This window comes from Podarcis liolepis (assembly GCF_965112155.1).
Source record: "Podarcis liolepis genome assembly, chromosome: 14".
Classification (NCBI taxonomy): Eukaryota; Metazoa; Chordata; class Lepidosauria; order Squamata; family Lacertidae; genus Podarcis; species Podarcis liolepis.
In genome coordinates, this window is record NC_139569.1 from 28331619 (window position 1) to 28345928 (window position 14310).

Consider the following 14310-nt stretch of genomic DNA (forward strand, 5'->3'; position numbering starts at 1 on the left):
AGATCCCTCCACTGTCAGAGGCAGTATGCCTCTAAATACCTGTTACTGGGAACCACAAGTGGGGAGAGTGCTGCTGCACTCTCAGGTCCTGCTGGCAGGTCTCCCATTGCAGCATCTGGTTGGCCAATCTGAGAACAGGATGCTGGACCAGAGGCCTGCTTCAGCCTGATCCAGTAGGGATATTCTTATGGTTTTATGAAAAGCTAGTCAGGGGAGGGAACTACAGGCAGTTAATCCTGGAGAGCCAATTCCAGCTTCTGCCCTCCAAAGAGCTCCCAGGTCTGCTTCTCTTCCCTCAGGTTGTACAACCTGCCACTGAGGGCAGCCACCAGGCTCTCCAGACAGGCAATAATGTCCCCTCTGTCATGTACAGAGGCAACCTTGGTAGGGCTCATGTTAGGCCAGTTCTGGTAACAAACATTTCAGAAGTCCATAAATTACTCTCGAAAAGCACTTCACTTTCTCCTTTCTAATCTTCTTCTCAGAGTGGTTTCAGAGACCTGACAGCTATGTCAGCTGAAATGCCATCAAATCTGCACAAGTACACGTGTGTGCTGCAATTTTATAGGAGCAGCAAAAGGGGGAAGAGCGCAGAATGTAATAGTGCTGCAGAATTTCACTTCCTAAAAACCTCCGTTAAAAACAGTTAAGTTCCAACCTTTACGGCTGCAAACGTTTGCTAAGCAATGCCAGTTTGGAAAGAGCACAATATTTCAGTGGTCTGCCTATCCCTTGCTCTTCTCTGTAACTTAGAAGTAGTAGAATAAATTATGCAAAATAATTTTAAAAATCACAGGAAAAAAATATGCAAATAGGCTCAATTTGCCTCATTCATACAGGGCATAGCTTTCCTTAGCAGACAATTTGAATAGCCTGGATACAGAATTATATAGAATAAAGCAGTACCCACAGTTTTTTGGAATCTCTCTGCCACTCAACTTTGGAGGATTTTTTATTGTTATCACTCGCAAGCTGAATTACTGGCACGTTTTCCTCCATACCTTGATTGAAATTTGGTTCCCACTAGGGAACAAACAGAATGGCTCTGTGGGCAGATCAAACTGTCAGGTTGCCATCCCTGCTTCAGATCTGAAGCTGTTAGGGTAGGGATTTGTCTGCCTTTAACCTTTTTTCACAGTATAATTTTAAGCAACAATCATTCTATTAAGAAGAAGATTGATTCCAGGTAGGAACTGGTATCGAAGTATCCATACAGCCATGTTGCTTAGGCACCAGCTTGCAAATTTGTTACAGTGAGCTGCCAGCACCACAGCTGAAAGGCCAGAGGGAGGGCAGAAGCATTCTTGACATCTTGAGGCAATGTTTCTGAGCTGCTTCCACGCCAGGTGACAGAAGGCCAGCCATGAGACACCTGATCCACCACTAAATGTGCCCCTCTGAACACCTCCTCGAGCAGAGAGATTGAAGCAGTGGGTGGGGGAAGGACAATTTCCTTCACTAACCAAGGTGCAGAAACTTTACTAATAAGAAAAAGCTGCTGCTCAACTCTTTGGAAAAGTGTGTGTGTGTTTATCCAAGGTAAGCTACTGCTGGTATAAATTTCACAAAGTTAAGCTTAGACATATGTGGGGACTGTTGCATCTGTTTTGTGTTACAAGCTCTTCTTAGTTTGAGACCAAGTCAATTGGCTTCCGCTGTTTGCATTCTGCTCAGCCCCATGTCAGCCCTCCAAACAACAAAGGCGCTATAAGGAGCCCACAAAACAGTTACATCTGTCCATCTCATCTCCTGTGCACCAGATGGAACAGGATACAGTTCTGTCCCTCTCTTCGCTCCTAGTGTTATATGCATCCCCCCTTTCTTTCAAGATTACACACACAAAAAAATCAAAAATCTGATGACTGGAAACAAATTCATTCAAGCAGCAAAGCAGTCCTAACAGAAGAACTGACAAAACATCTTACAGCTTTAATCCTCACTTTTTTCAATTAACAGATGGATGCATCACAGTCATCCGTAAACAATAAGAAAAGAAGTAATTTCTTTAATGCACACCTGGGAAATAGATGTGTAATCGAGGTTTGTACATTAAAAGGAATAATACAATTTAATTATTACAGCTATTTAAAGTCATCCAGAAGAAAAGCTGGAGTTGGGTAGAATAATTTGTTTGAAGTCCTCCCACTGCTTAAATCAGAGTGTTCCAGCTTTTGAGGAGATAGGGATGTGGCAACCGGCAAGCTGGACTTATCAAAAGCAATACCTTTAAAGCCCTTTTACGTATTTGCCATTCTGTACTTTAGGAGATTAAGTGATCCAAATACATTTGCTAGAAAAATGTGAAGTGAATCAATGATTGCAAAAGAAAGAAAAAATAGTATCTGCAGTATTCACAATTCAAGATGACTCATATTCCTGCTTAGAGTGCAGGAAATCTTTCCTCTTTAAGCAGAAAGGTGAAGGCAATGGAGTGCCAGCAATAACATCGTTCCTGCAAAGGGGGAGCCTGCGCTCAAGGCATTTGGCAAACCCAACGAACCACCTTCATCTGTGGTGCAGGCAGGGTCCCAGAATGGCAGAGGCCAGTCTCTATCATTTGGACTAGCATTTGAGCACACCCAACCTGTGCACATGCCCAAGCACCATTAAAAGTCACATATTCATAACCTCTATTCTCAAGATGCCTGGAACACTGAACTATATATCAGAGATAGGAACGGAATGAGGGCATGCACTAGAATAATGTTCCCCAACCTGGTGCCCTCCAGCTGTTTAGGACTATAACTCCCATCAGCTTCAGCCAGAGGATGGCTGCACCTGAGCATGAACACCAGAAGGCAGGAACAACTGTTACAGCTGACCAGCCAAGAGCAAAAAGGCTAATCCACAGGCTTTATGCTGCTGGCCACTTGCAGAGGCTGATCTCTCACACTTCTGTTCTCTTTAGTACCTAAAGAGGCACCAAAAAAGCTTACTAGGAAAGCACTCACTTAGCCTGTGAGGTTTCCTATCAAGGTCCTAGAGACCCTTTAACAGCAGCAAGCCAAGAATTACAATCCACACCCACCCTCTTGCCTTCCTACATGGCCACAGCCCACATGTGGCATTTACCCCTACCCAAGAGCTTCAAAAGAATCAACCAAGAATCATTGGGTTAATGTTCTATTATTTCTGTATCACTTTCCCCATTATTTTTACAACTCCGAGTTACACTGAAGAAGCGGACAGGGCCTTCATGGTGGAGCACAGAACTGAACCCAAATCCCCCCAAATTAGATGGATCTCTCATGAACCACACATGCTCCTTCTCTGCACACCCAACCCCCCTGTGCACATGGGGCTTCCCATTTGTTATGGGGTACACTCACAGAGCTGCCTCATCTGTCAAAGGGAATGAGTTGACCTTGCAGGCTCAGGAGTTTGGTATGTGCACTTTAGCTTTCTATATTACTATTCCTCATGTCACATTAAAAACACACACAGTTTCCTTATTTCCATATCTGTTTACTAAGAAAGACTTAAGACACCTAACAGTAGAAGTAACAGCACCCGAACTAAAAACTACAGACAAAATTGAGCAGCCCACTAAAGGCTATTTGTCTGCAACAGAAGTATCTGCATACATTTACTTACCGCCATATAAGCATTCGTCCCGACATACGTCTTGGCTATGGAATTCACCAGCTATCAGACAAAACAGCCTGTTAGAGCCATATAAAGATAATGTGGGAATAAAACGGGCAATTATTCCTCATTTAACCTACAATCATTCCATGTATAAATCAGCTAAAAATTATATAAAGTGTGTATGTGTGTGTGAGGAAACAAATTTGCCTGTGAAGGCATTAAAAATGATTAAATCTCTCTTTCCTTTTGAACAAGAGCCCTAATTTAAAACAACCACAGTATTTCACTTTATGGCAGATAACCTTAAAGACAATTCTCTTTTAAACAGGATGCTTAGAGATTTTAGTGCTCCACCAACTAGTTGGATATAAATAGTCAATTGGAAGGAGGGTTTTATTTTATTTTATTTTCAGCACATCCAGTCAGCCGTCCTCCTCCCCCCACTGTCAGCTGGCTCAAGATGTGAATAAAGCCACCTTCATTATCAGGCTGGAATGAACACTAAATATGCTGGAGGGACAACAGACTTTGACAACGTATAATACAGCAGTGACCTTCTCTTTGGTCCTCATGTTTGGCTGGGAGGAAAGGTGGCTGCAATTCAATTCAACATTGCAGCAAGCTCATGGGTCAGTATCACAGAGGTTCTCAAGGGAAGCCCAAAATGGAAATTAATTAAAATTTGTGCTGCACATTGTTGAAGCCCACCACCATTGTTGCTCCCAATATTAATTTTTACTGTGGGCCAGTTGGGCTCCCCAGGCGATCCTCCCGCTCTGCCCTCCCTTTTGTTTGATCCAAACGCTTTCAGAGCCAAGCTGCATATCAATGAAGTTTGCTATTCGTAAGTAGTAATTACAATATCAGCAGTTTTTACTGTCATTAAACAATGAACAATCATATTCTGATGAAGAAAAGTCACCAGGAGATTAAAAAAAAAAGGGATGAATCCCCCATTCCCAGCAGAGCCAAGCTTGCTTGCAAGGGGCTCTGCTTGTCTTGTGGCCAGCTAACAAGCTAACAGGAGGGATATAGATGAAAGGGCAGAAGAAATGAAGGTACCTGTGTGCTGACCCCAAAGTCACATAACTTGACTTGGCCTCTTGTGTTCACCAACATATTTGAGGGCTTCACATCTGTAAGGGGACAGCAACACATGATAAGGAAGCAAAGCCATACAGCATTCACACTTCGTTAAATATAGCTTACTATATATAGCTTATCATTTATAAAGAGACATAAAAGTTTTCTGGCTGCTGTACTAAGTTTATTTGAAACACACACACATCTGTGCTTGCAGGCTTAGGGCTCATCCACACTCATATGGGACTCATATTTTGATCGTATTATGTACCAATTAATGTCTAAGAGCTTTTCTTGTTGTTCTGAGGCTATGCCTTGCAAAAAAACACACCACCCAACCCAATCTTATCTGCTGAGTCAGACCTTATAATTTGCATTAGTCACTGGACCCAGTTTCCCCCTTGAACCCACTCACATGTGCATTTGGCTTTCTGAAGCTTGCCCAGAAGGTAAATCAGCTCTCAGGCTGAAAAAGGTCCCCACCTCTAAGTTAAACGCATGGCATGGAGGACTGCAGTTGTGCTGGGGGTTGAGGTTTACATTCTTCAAAAATATCCCAAATAGGAGCTATAAGCTCTTTGGTGCGGTGCGTGTTTTGCCATCTCTGCTCTAGAGTGAGATTTCTCTAAATCTTCAAAACAGACAGATAGTGGAAACAATTTCCAGAGGAGAAGCATTAATCAACAGAGAGTATTGTGGTACCTTAAAAGACTAATACATTGCCACAATAAAAATTGCTAGCCTTTTAGGTGCGACAAGACTCTTCATTAATTGCGGAAAACCAACCAGGCAACATAGTATCTACCACAATTTTTATTGGAATTTTTAAAAAATGCACCTTTATTTCTTCAAGAAAATAAATAAACCTAGAGAAAGCAGTGTGTGTGTGTGTGTGTGTGTGTGTGTGTGTACAATGTTCTCCCAAAGCATCTGTTTTGTGATTAATACTTCCATTTTGAATGTGGAAGAATTTAGACAAGAGCCAAAATGGAACATTATGTGCCCATCATCACAAGTGTTTCCTTAATACCAATTATTTATATGAGACAAGCCTTATGGAGGATGAACAGATGCCTTTTCATTCCACCTCCATCTGAGCTATTTTTTACCAGGCTACTGGATAAACGGCATGTGGGCAACTCTTTTCTAGCTGTTACAAAAATGTCAAGGAGAGGGTCAAGAAGTTGAATGCAGTTGCCTTATTCAATACCAAATAGATATTTTAAAAATCCATTTTATTCAAAATATTTTTTAAAAACAAAAGCCACCCTCTCCTCTTGAATTGCACGAAAGCATTAGAGTGCAGAATTCCAAAGTTCAAGGAAACTGAGAAATACAAAACCCTGTTTGAGATGTGAATTGCTAAGAGATAATTATCAGCAGCAACACATATCTACATATACATATGAATGTATGTTTCACCACCCCCTGTGCATTAGCAGTAACAGCAGACAAATTGTTGCTGCTGTTCTGACCCTGGTCGCCTGCTCCCTCTGGAGGTTGCTGGCTATTCTAAGAGCTCAAGGGTGGGTTCACAAATTAGCTCATTTAAAGACTGGATGGCTGCATCAGTAGGATTATCTCTGCTCTGCAAAATCTGCAGTTTGAGGGTTCACACTGGATAGTTTTCATTATGCATATCAGCCACTGATGGCAGATTGGGGTGCTCCAGTTGAAAAGGCCAAGCTGAAACCTCAGCAAGAGAAGTTTGTCACCATGGGATGCATCTGCCATACTTCTCACCTGTACATCAGGTGGGACATCCATTTGGGAGGTGCTGGTGATGGTCATTACCCAGAAGGAGCCAATCAGCTCCAAAGCAGGGAACAACGAACTACAATACTGGGGCCTGAACAGCTGTTGTAAGGTGCCAAATCACAACTCTATGGCTCACATACTACTCTGAGAAATTATTCTTGATGGGTGCATGGCCAGAGAAATATCAAAATGTAAATTGCTTTTCATTTGCTTTGGATGATATTTATAATATTTCAGCCATCATCAGCAATTTCCACTCCCACAATTTTCAGCTATGTTCCAAAACCCTGAATCCCATCCCAGACTGTGCTTATATGCACCAAGCCAAATGTTAACTTTATGCAACAGATGAAGTAGGTTGCTCCCTTAAAAAACCCTCCATTCTACCAGAAACCTGTTAATCTTGAATACATCATAGTGATTCCTTTTATGAAACTAAACAATTATATGCACTGGAAAAATGGAAAAACAAATCCACAACTCACCTCTATGTAAAATTTTTAAACTCCATAAATATGTAAGGCCTTTAACAACCTGCAAACAGAAGAGAGAAAGGAATGCTTGAAGGTATGGATTTTCATTTTCTAGAGTTAAAACTGGAATCTACCATGATATAAAAATCACAACCAAAAGAAGTCAGATTTTGGTCACCTTTGAGGAAATGTATCAATGTGTACTTTATATATTTTCCCTCCCTTTGAGGATCAAAATTATCAGCCACTAATAGCTTTTTAAAAGTTAATCACCTTTGCTATATCTTGTGGTAGTACATTCCAAGCTTTACTGGAATTCCTGTAATGGAGTGTGAAGAAGCCACAGAAAAGTGGCCCTTGTGTGATCGATATTTATGCACACCCTGTAATAAAAAGCATCTCAAAGCACATGCCTAGAAAAAATGCATTTCTTCTTGTCTTTCTATATAGAGCCAATCCAATCAATAGCTAAGGAATTTAAACCGACAGGGTGTGGAACTTCTTACTTCCTTACCCCTGTAAATTTTATTCCTAAATATGTACCATTGCTTTCAAATACCTTGCAAATTTTATAAAGCCTTGTCTAGAATGACACCCTAAAAACCTGATTTTTTTGTTGCCTCCTTTCTGTTGGATCAGCATTTTAACATGGAACATCTTTCTTGCAAAATTCTGCTAGCTATTCTACACATTTGCATTCATCTTCCTGATTCAAATGTGCCGCTGACAAAGTCTCAAAAACAACAAAATTTTAATTCTTAGAACTAATAAAAGTTGCTTCCTTAGAATTCTGAAAATCTTTTAAAAAGTGAATAAGGGACTAGTCCTTATGGCAGAAGACGAATACTAGAAACTGTCCACTTGTTTTCAAGCTGAGTGTACACAAAACTACAGCAGAAATGGGGTACAAGTCAGGAGGGAAATCAGTTATATCCCGTCCTATAAGAGGTGGCTAAGCATCTTTGTTTTTCACTGTACATATACTGTAACAACACGTCAAGGAATGGAGGCTACACTAAATGTAAATGCATATTGCTGTTCATTTTTGAATTTTTAATTTTGGGTTTTTAATTAATAATAATAATAATAATATTTTACATCCAGGGTGACAAAAAACCAAATATTAGTTCATTAAGAGCTTTTGTACCAAAGCATGTCTGCTGAATAAATACTTATAAAAAGCACACTCTTAACCAAGCAGATTTTTCATTTCAACTTTTTCTTTTTCTTTTTTTAAAAAAAGAACATTTCACAACTACAGATCCAACAATGCCCTGTAACCCTTTGTACATTGATCAGGAATCACAGCTATTCATTTACACTGAATAAAAGGCCATTTCCCGGTTCAGAATGTAGACGCAAGGTATTGAGCATTATATCAAAGAGATGGTGGCATAGAATTCATTTTGACTGAATACTCCAGAAGATATTGTGATATTCAGTAAAGCAGCATTTGACAACAATGACTTGACAAAGCCTTGACACAAATAGTAGTTAGATCGGCCATCAATCACTCACTCTCTTGACAGCTTAAGTGCACATCTTTTGCAGGAAAAAAAAGCTTCAATCAACATTAGCACTCAAAATACGGTGCATTGTGTTCTTGCTTCGGGAATGGAAATAAAAATAAAAATAAAAATAAAAATAAAAATGTGAAGTTACGAGCAAAAGGCAGTCTGGGAATATTTGGTAGCCCTGTCTTAGCTTTGGTACAGCACTGGCCTTGTCTTCTGGTTGCAACTGAAAGATTGTTTTTAAGTCTAGCACCAAGAACTAACAGGTGGCAAGGCTGTGTACGGTGGATTCCATCCATGTTTTACAGATCAGGAGCAAGACCATCACATCCACTTGTGCAAATTCAAGTTTTTCTTAAACTGAATTTGTTAAAGAAAGGATGCAGTTGAATATAAGGAATTGGGACAAGGGACAGAAAAACACACAAAAATATATTGGCAAGTTGATACTTAACCGTGACCCCTTAAAGGCACGAGCAAGACATTTGATCTGATCCAGCTGGAGAGCTTCTGCAATCATATCCCCAGCTAAAGGGGAAATCCTGTATCTGGACAGACACTACACATGCAGTTCCCCTCCCCAATCCAATACCGTGGTAGTTCTGGTTAAGAACTTAATGCGTTCTGGAGGGCCATTCTTAACCTGAAACTGTTCTTAACCTGAAGCACCACTTTAGCTAATGGGTACTCCAGCTGCTGACATGCCGCTGCCGCATGATTTCTGTTCTCATCCTGAAGCAAAATTCTTAACCCGAGGTACTATTTCTGGCTTAGCGGAGTCTGTAACCTGAAGCATCTGTAACCTGAAGCGTCTGTAACCCAAGGTAGTCAGGAGTTCAGGAGTAGCAGTAGCAGCATAATTCATAACACACACACTCTTTCTCCACCTTCTCTGCTGAATGGCTGAGTTTTTTTAAGGCTCTTATCACATAGCCCTGGCTGCCCCATGCACACCTCCAGACTTGCAGGCTCACCTGCACAAGTCTTCCCTGGTGCCTCCAGGGTCCTGTACCCCAATGCTGCTGAAATTAATCATGAAAGTAGCATTTATTGGAGATAGTAGACTAGATTGTGGTGTGTACTAGGTTGAGTGAGGGGTGGAATGCACCAATTTCTCCTGTTTGCAGATGTTTCCATGGACCCAAAAGGGTTGGACTGAACTAGAGACTTAAGGTTTCTTAGATCAATCACTCAAAGTCAGGTTTTCAGAAATCATGCAAAAATTTGATTTTAGTTTGGCCATGAATCCACTGCCTGGCCTTGGACACAGCACATGTTCCCTTTCTGGAAAAACTGTTTGAAGATGCTACTCCAGAATGCTTGTTGTCAGGCTAAATGCCTAGGAGGAGAAAGTATTTGTAATTTACAGTGAACTATAGAAATGAATGTTATTTAATAAGATCGTGCAAATCCTCTGGACTGCGAAAGTGAAACACTTTTACTCTCACCAAAGCAGTATGTGCATGTGTGTTTGTTAGAAGCGAACCATGCCGAGTCTGAAAAAACAAGCCCATCTGCAAGTGCTCCAAAGCGATAGCATCAGATTAAAAGATGCTCTTTGCACATGCAGCTAAAGTGGAGAGAATGAAGCTGAGCTGCGAATTACAATGAAAGGAGCCTAAATAGCTGCCTGCATCAGATTAAAGGATTTCAGTTGTCAGCTTGATGTATAATGAGTGTGGAAAACAGGCATTTAATTAAATGGTACATTTTAGAATAACTTTTTGTTCTGCTTTAAACCACTTAAATTATCAAAGCCTGCTTCAGATTTAGCAATTGTTCAGCAGCACCCTACCCCATGACACCTCCCTTCCAACTGGTCTTGGCTGCGGCTTTAAAATTATGATACATTCTCTTCTTAGACTTGGAGAATTCAGCTCATTATCCCCAGCATGGCATGAAGGGATAAGATCTAATGCTAGTGCAACAACTATGCTGAAGCAGCTTCTGGATGGATCATGGAGAGAAGACTATCTGGGACCTTCATGTACACCATGCTAATGGATGGAGCAAACAGAATTATTATTGATCTTCTGGGGAAAATAGGTCCTATATATTGGGGTACCTGTATGTTATATGCCTATACGTTGTGCAAGTGCATAACTTAATATTAGGGACTACTCACTTTAGGAAAAAAGAAAAGAAAAAGAAAGAGGGCAAAGGTTTATAGAATTACGAACCATAGCAAAAGGGTGGATAGAGCAGAACTTTTCTCCTTCTGTGCTAACAGTTTAATATGGGGTCACCCAATGAAGCTGCATGGCCATACATTAAAGACTCACAGGAGGAAGGGCCTTCTTTATATACTGCTTAATAAACTCAAATAATTTCCTACCATGAGATGGTAGCTGCTGGCTTAGATAGCTTTAAGAAGGATTATGTAAATTCATGGAAAATAAGTCTATCAAGGGCAGCCTTCTGCAAGCTGCTGGACTACAAATGTTTTGTACTACAGCTCTCAAGAGCTTCAGCCAGTATGATGAGTGGGGGGGGGGGTGATGGGAGTTACAGCTCAAAATATCTGGGGGGCACCAGATTTAGGAAGGGCCATTAGCCATGGCAGCTACATGGCAACCTCTGCATATACTGTATTTTTCTGTTTATAAGACTAGGGTTTTTTTAACCAAAAAATTGGGTTTGAAATTGGCTCATCTTATTCACGGGTAGTGCTGAGGGGTGTTTTCTTAATTTGGAGTCCCCCCAAATAGGGGACGTCTTATACATGGGGGCATCTTATACACGGAAAAATACAGTAACTCTGAATGCTGGTGATAAACAGTATGAACAGTATGAATTTGCACAGAAAACTAAGCAAATACAAAAAGGGCTGTTGAGATCAATAGTGGTTTTGCTATGAAGAGACAAAACAAATATGGGAGGTAGAATTGCATAACACCTTTCACAAATACCCAATAGAAATGTATGTTAATTGATGGTATAAAGTTGATTATGCCCTACACTGGGGGATATTGTTGCACTCAGACTCCCATCAGTCACAGCCAGCATGCTCATTGGTCAGGAAAGATGGGCATTGTAGTCCAACAACATCTGGAGGACCCCATCTTGGTCACCCTGTCCTAAACTCTGTAATGTGAGTTATTTACTTTTTATAAAGTCAATCTGATATACATCTACCCCCCCCCCCGGAAACTGAATACAATCAACAGTGCAAATACATGCAGATGAAGATGTGTTTCACTTGACAAAAACTTCCTGGTAAGCATGTGATAAGATACAAGTGATATAGAATGGAACATTAGTTTCAAAATATATAACAGGATTGCTATTAGGCTGTTCGAAAAAGATGTGGTTTTTATGTGGCTTTTAGAATTTGTTTAGAGTACTCCAACATTATCAAAAACTGAAATTGAACTTTAATGGCAATTTCCAGACATCTCTATGAAAACAACTTTCAACTGATGAAACTGACAAAATTAAAGATACTACAGTACACCAACATGAGAATTAATAATTTAGAAACTTTGTAGGGTGTTTTCTTATAAGTAGACTTCTTAGGCTCCAACAAATTACAAACCAAACTTATTTGCGATTCTCCAACACATACTAGAAAAGGAAGAGGTTTTTCCCACCCCCGTTTTTAGAGGGGAAGTTGTGCAGTCTGTTGCACCAAAAACAACCAAGGGTCTTGGGGCCTGTTGAAGACTAACAGATTTTATCATGGCAAAAGCTTTTGTGGACTGAAGTCCAGAATGAAGTTAATGCTACTCCTCAAAAGTTCACACCATAATAAATTTGTTGGCTATCAAGGTGCCCCATGACTCTCACTCTCCCCCCACTCCTCATCTTCCTATGTTATTTATATCTACAAATATCAGCTGTGATAAATATTTAAGTATTTAACACTATTATATTAAAAATAGAACCCCAAAGTACTCACTGCTACGGCTATTCTTCCCAGTACGTGTTCTGGAATTTTTCTGTAGACATCCAAAGAGCCCCCTGCAGGAACAAACAAAACATAGTTAATATCAAATAAAACAGAGAGGAACTTGCTTGTAAAGATATTGACTCAGAAGAAAGGATTAGCCTGTAATAAGCAAAGTGAGGTCCCCCTTGTTCACCTACAGGGCTGGCCCAAGCCACTGCACTGCATCATCTGAGAGGAAAGCACAGTCCTGGAGTAGTGCTCCAGAATTCTTTTGTGATATTGCCAGGGATAGGGAGGAAATATCCTGCTATCAAAATCAATTGCTTGACTCACCTGCTCAGGTGCATCTGCCTTGTTCATGTGATACATTTTTAATTGGATGAACAATGGGGTTAAATTGCTAAGGAAACCCAGGCAAAAAAATCTCTGAAACTCTTTAATCCTGCCATGCCCAACCCACTACCGCTTGCTGAAAACACACAGGACAATGGGTGAGCTAATAGGCTTATTTAAAGGAAAATCTGTGCTGGCGACTGAAACATTAAAAGCGGGAACAGCTGTTTTGTCAGTAAAGACAGATTGTATGGAAGTTGAAAATATCAAGCAACAGATAAAGCAGCATTTACTTCTGTTCTATTTAAATTTTCAATAAAAAGTCAATGCAGCTACATTGAGGAAAATGTAACATACTTAACATCAAGTAATCATGACTCTCGCCTGCCTGATGTGTTAAGGCTTGTGAAAGGTTATTATTTTTAAAATACCTCCTAAAAAAAGAGGAAAAGACATCTTGCACCATCTGTACTAGGAATCGCTTTGTGCTTCTTTAGGATGTGCACAAATGTTCAAATTGATTTCCCAATTACATTAAACAAAAAACAAAAAACAGTTGAGGCTTTTCAAGAATATGCAAGCACCACTCACCATCCATGAATTCAGTACAAAGGGAAATCCTGTTTTCTACAAAAAAAGCACCGTAAAATCCTATGATATAGGACGAATCACACTGCAGATGAAGAGAGAAAAATGCTGTCAATGTTGAAGACATACTATACATAGAATCGAAATGTAAATGCTAGAAAATTATACCTTGTAAAGAATTTCTAACTCTGACATAATCTGCTTTTGAAGTTCCAGTGTAATATCTAAAGGGATCACCTGAAAGTAAGCATCAGAACATTATATCTCATTACATAATGCATGTGAACACTGTCAACAAACCTATATATTTTTCAGGTGGCACGGAAAACTCCTGCTCAAGTCAACTGGCTACCACCAACAAACTGCCAGTTTGTTGCCAACAGAATAGGATATTTTAAGTGAAGATCAACACCTTGGCTACCAGTAACTAAAGCTCACACCTAATAAGTTACCGGCCAGTGTTGCCCGCGTTATCCCTGACCATCCTTCAAGGCACCTCAGGGTGGCACACTGGTTGAAAACCAGACAACTACCAAGTCAGTTTTATCTGACCCTGGGAGTGGCAACACATTTTAAATAAAATTATGGTGTGTTCTGGAGCTCCCTACCATTACATATCAGACAGGTACCATATTTATTGTCTTTCTGGTGCCTACAGAAGTTTTTCATTTTCCAACAAACCTTTTTTTTATGATGTTTATTGAAAGTTTAAAATTACAGAAAAAAGTGTAAAAAAAGAGAGATTAAACAATACAAATCAATACATATAAAAAAGAAAAGAAAAAAAGAAAAAAAGAACAAAACACACAATACATCAAGACCAAAAACAAAAGCAAAAAAGTTAAAAATAGATCCAATATTTCCATATCTTTGTCTTTCATTAACTTGTTTCATCGACCTCCTCACACCTCCCTTTTTTGTATTCTAGTTATTCATTATTTCAGCAAATCCTTTCCATCTTTCACTATTTTCTGTCATTTAAACGTCTTAATTTATTTTAACCTTATCTTACCATAAAAACCCTAAAACTTAAAACTTATTTGTACATAACTCCTTATAACATTTCTACTAAACGCAGGGGTCT

The 14310-nt window shown here is 39.8% G+C and overlaps 1 protein-coding gene across 10 annotated transcripts in view; it reads right to left on the reverse strand.

The window, feature by feature from the left end:
- Positions 1-14310, reverse strand: part of MAP2K5 (mitogen-activated protein kinase kinase 5) — a 127579-nt gene that overhangs the window by 66063 nt on the left and 47206 nt on the right. For all 10 annotated transcript variants that reach the window (XR_014519054.1, XR_014519055.1, XR_014519056.1 and 7 more), the window contains exons 10-15: positions 13395-13463; positions 13230-13311; positions 12315-12376; positions 6915-6963; positions 4651-4724; positions 3595-3645 (exon numbers count right to left, since the gene is read on the reverse strand). Coding sequence is in view for 7 of the 10 variants with exons in the window: in XM_083475154.1 (XP_083331280.1) it covers positions 3595-3645; positions 4651-4724; positions 6915-6963; positions 12315-12376; positions 13230-13311; positions 13395-13463 (387 nt within the window). In the remaining 3 variants the exon portion in view is untranslated. The remainder of the gene's footprint in view (positions 1-3594; positions 3646-4650; positions 4725-6914; positions 6964-12314; positions 12377-13229; positions 13312-13394; positions 13464-14310) is intronic.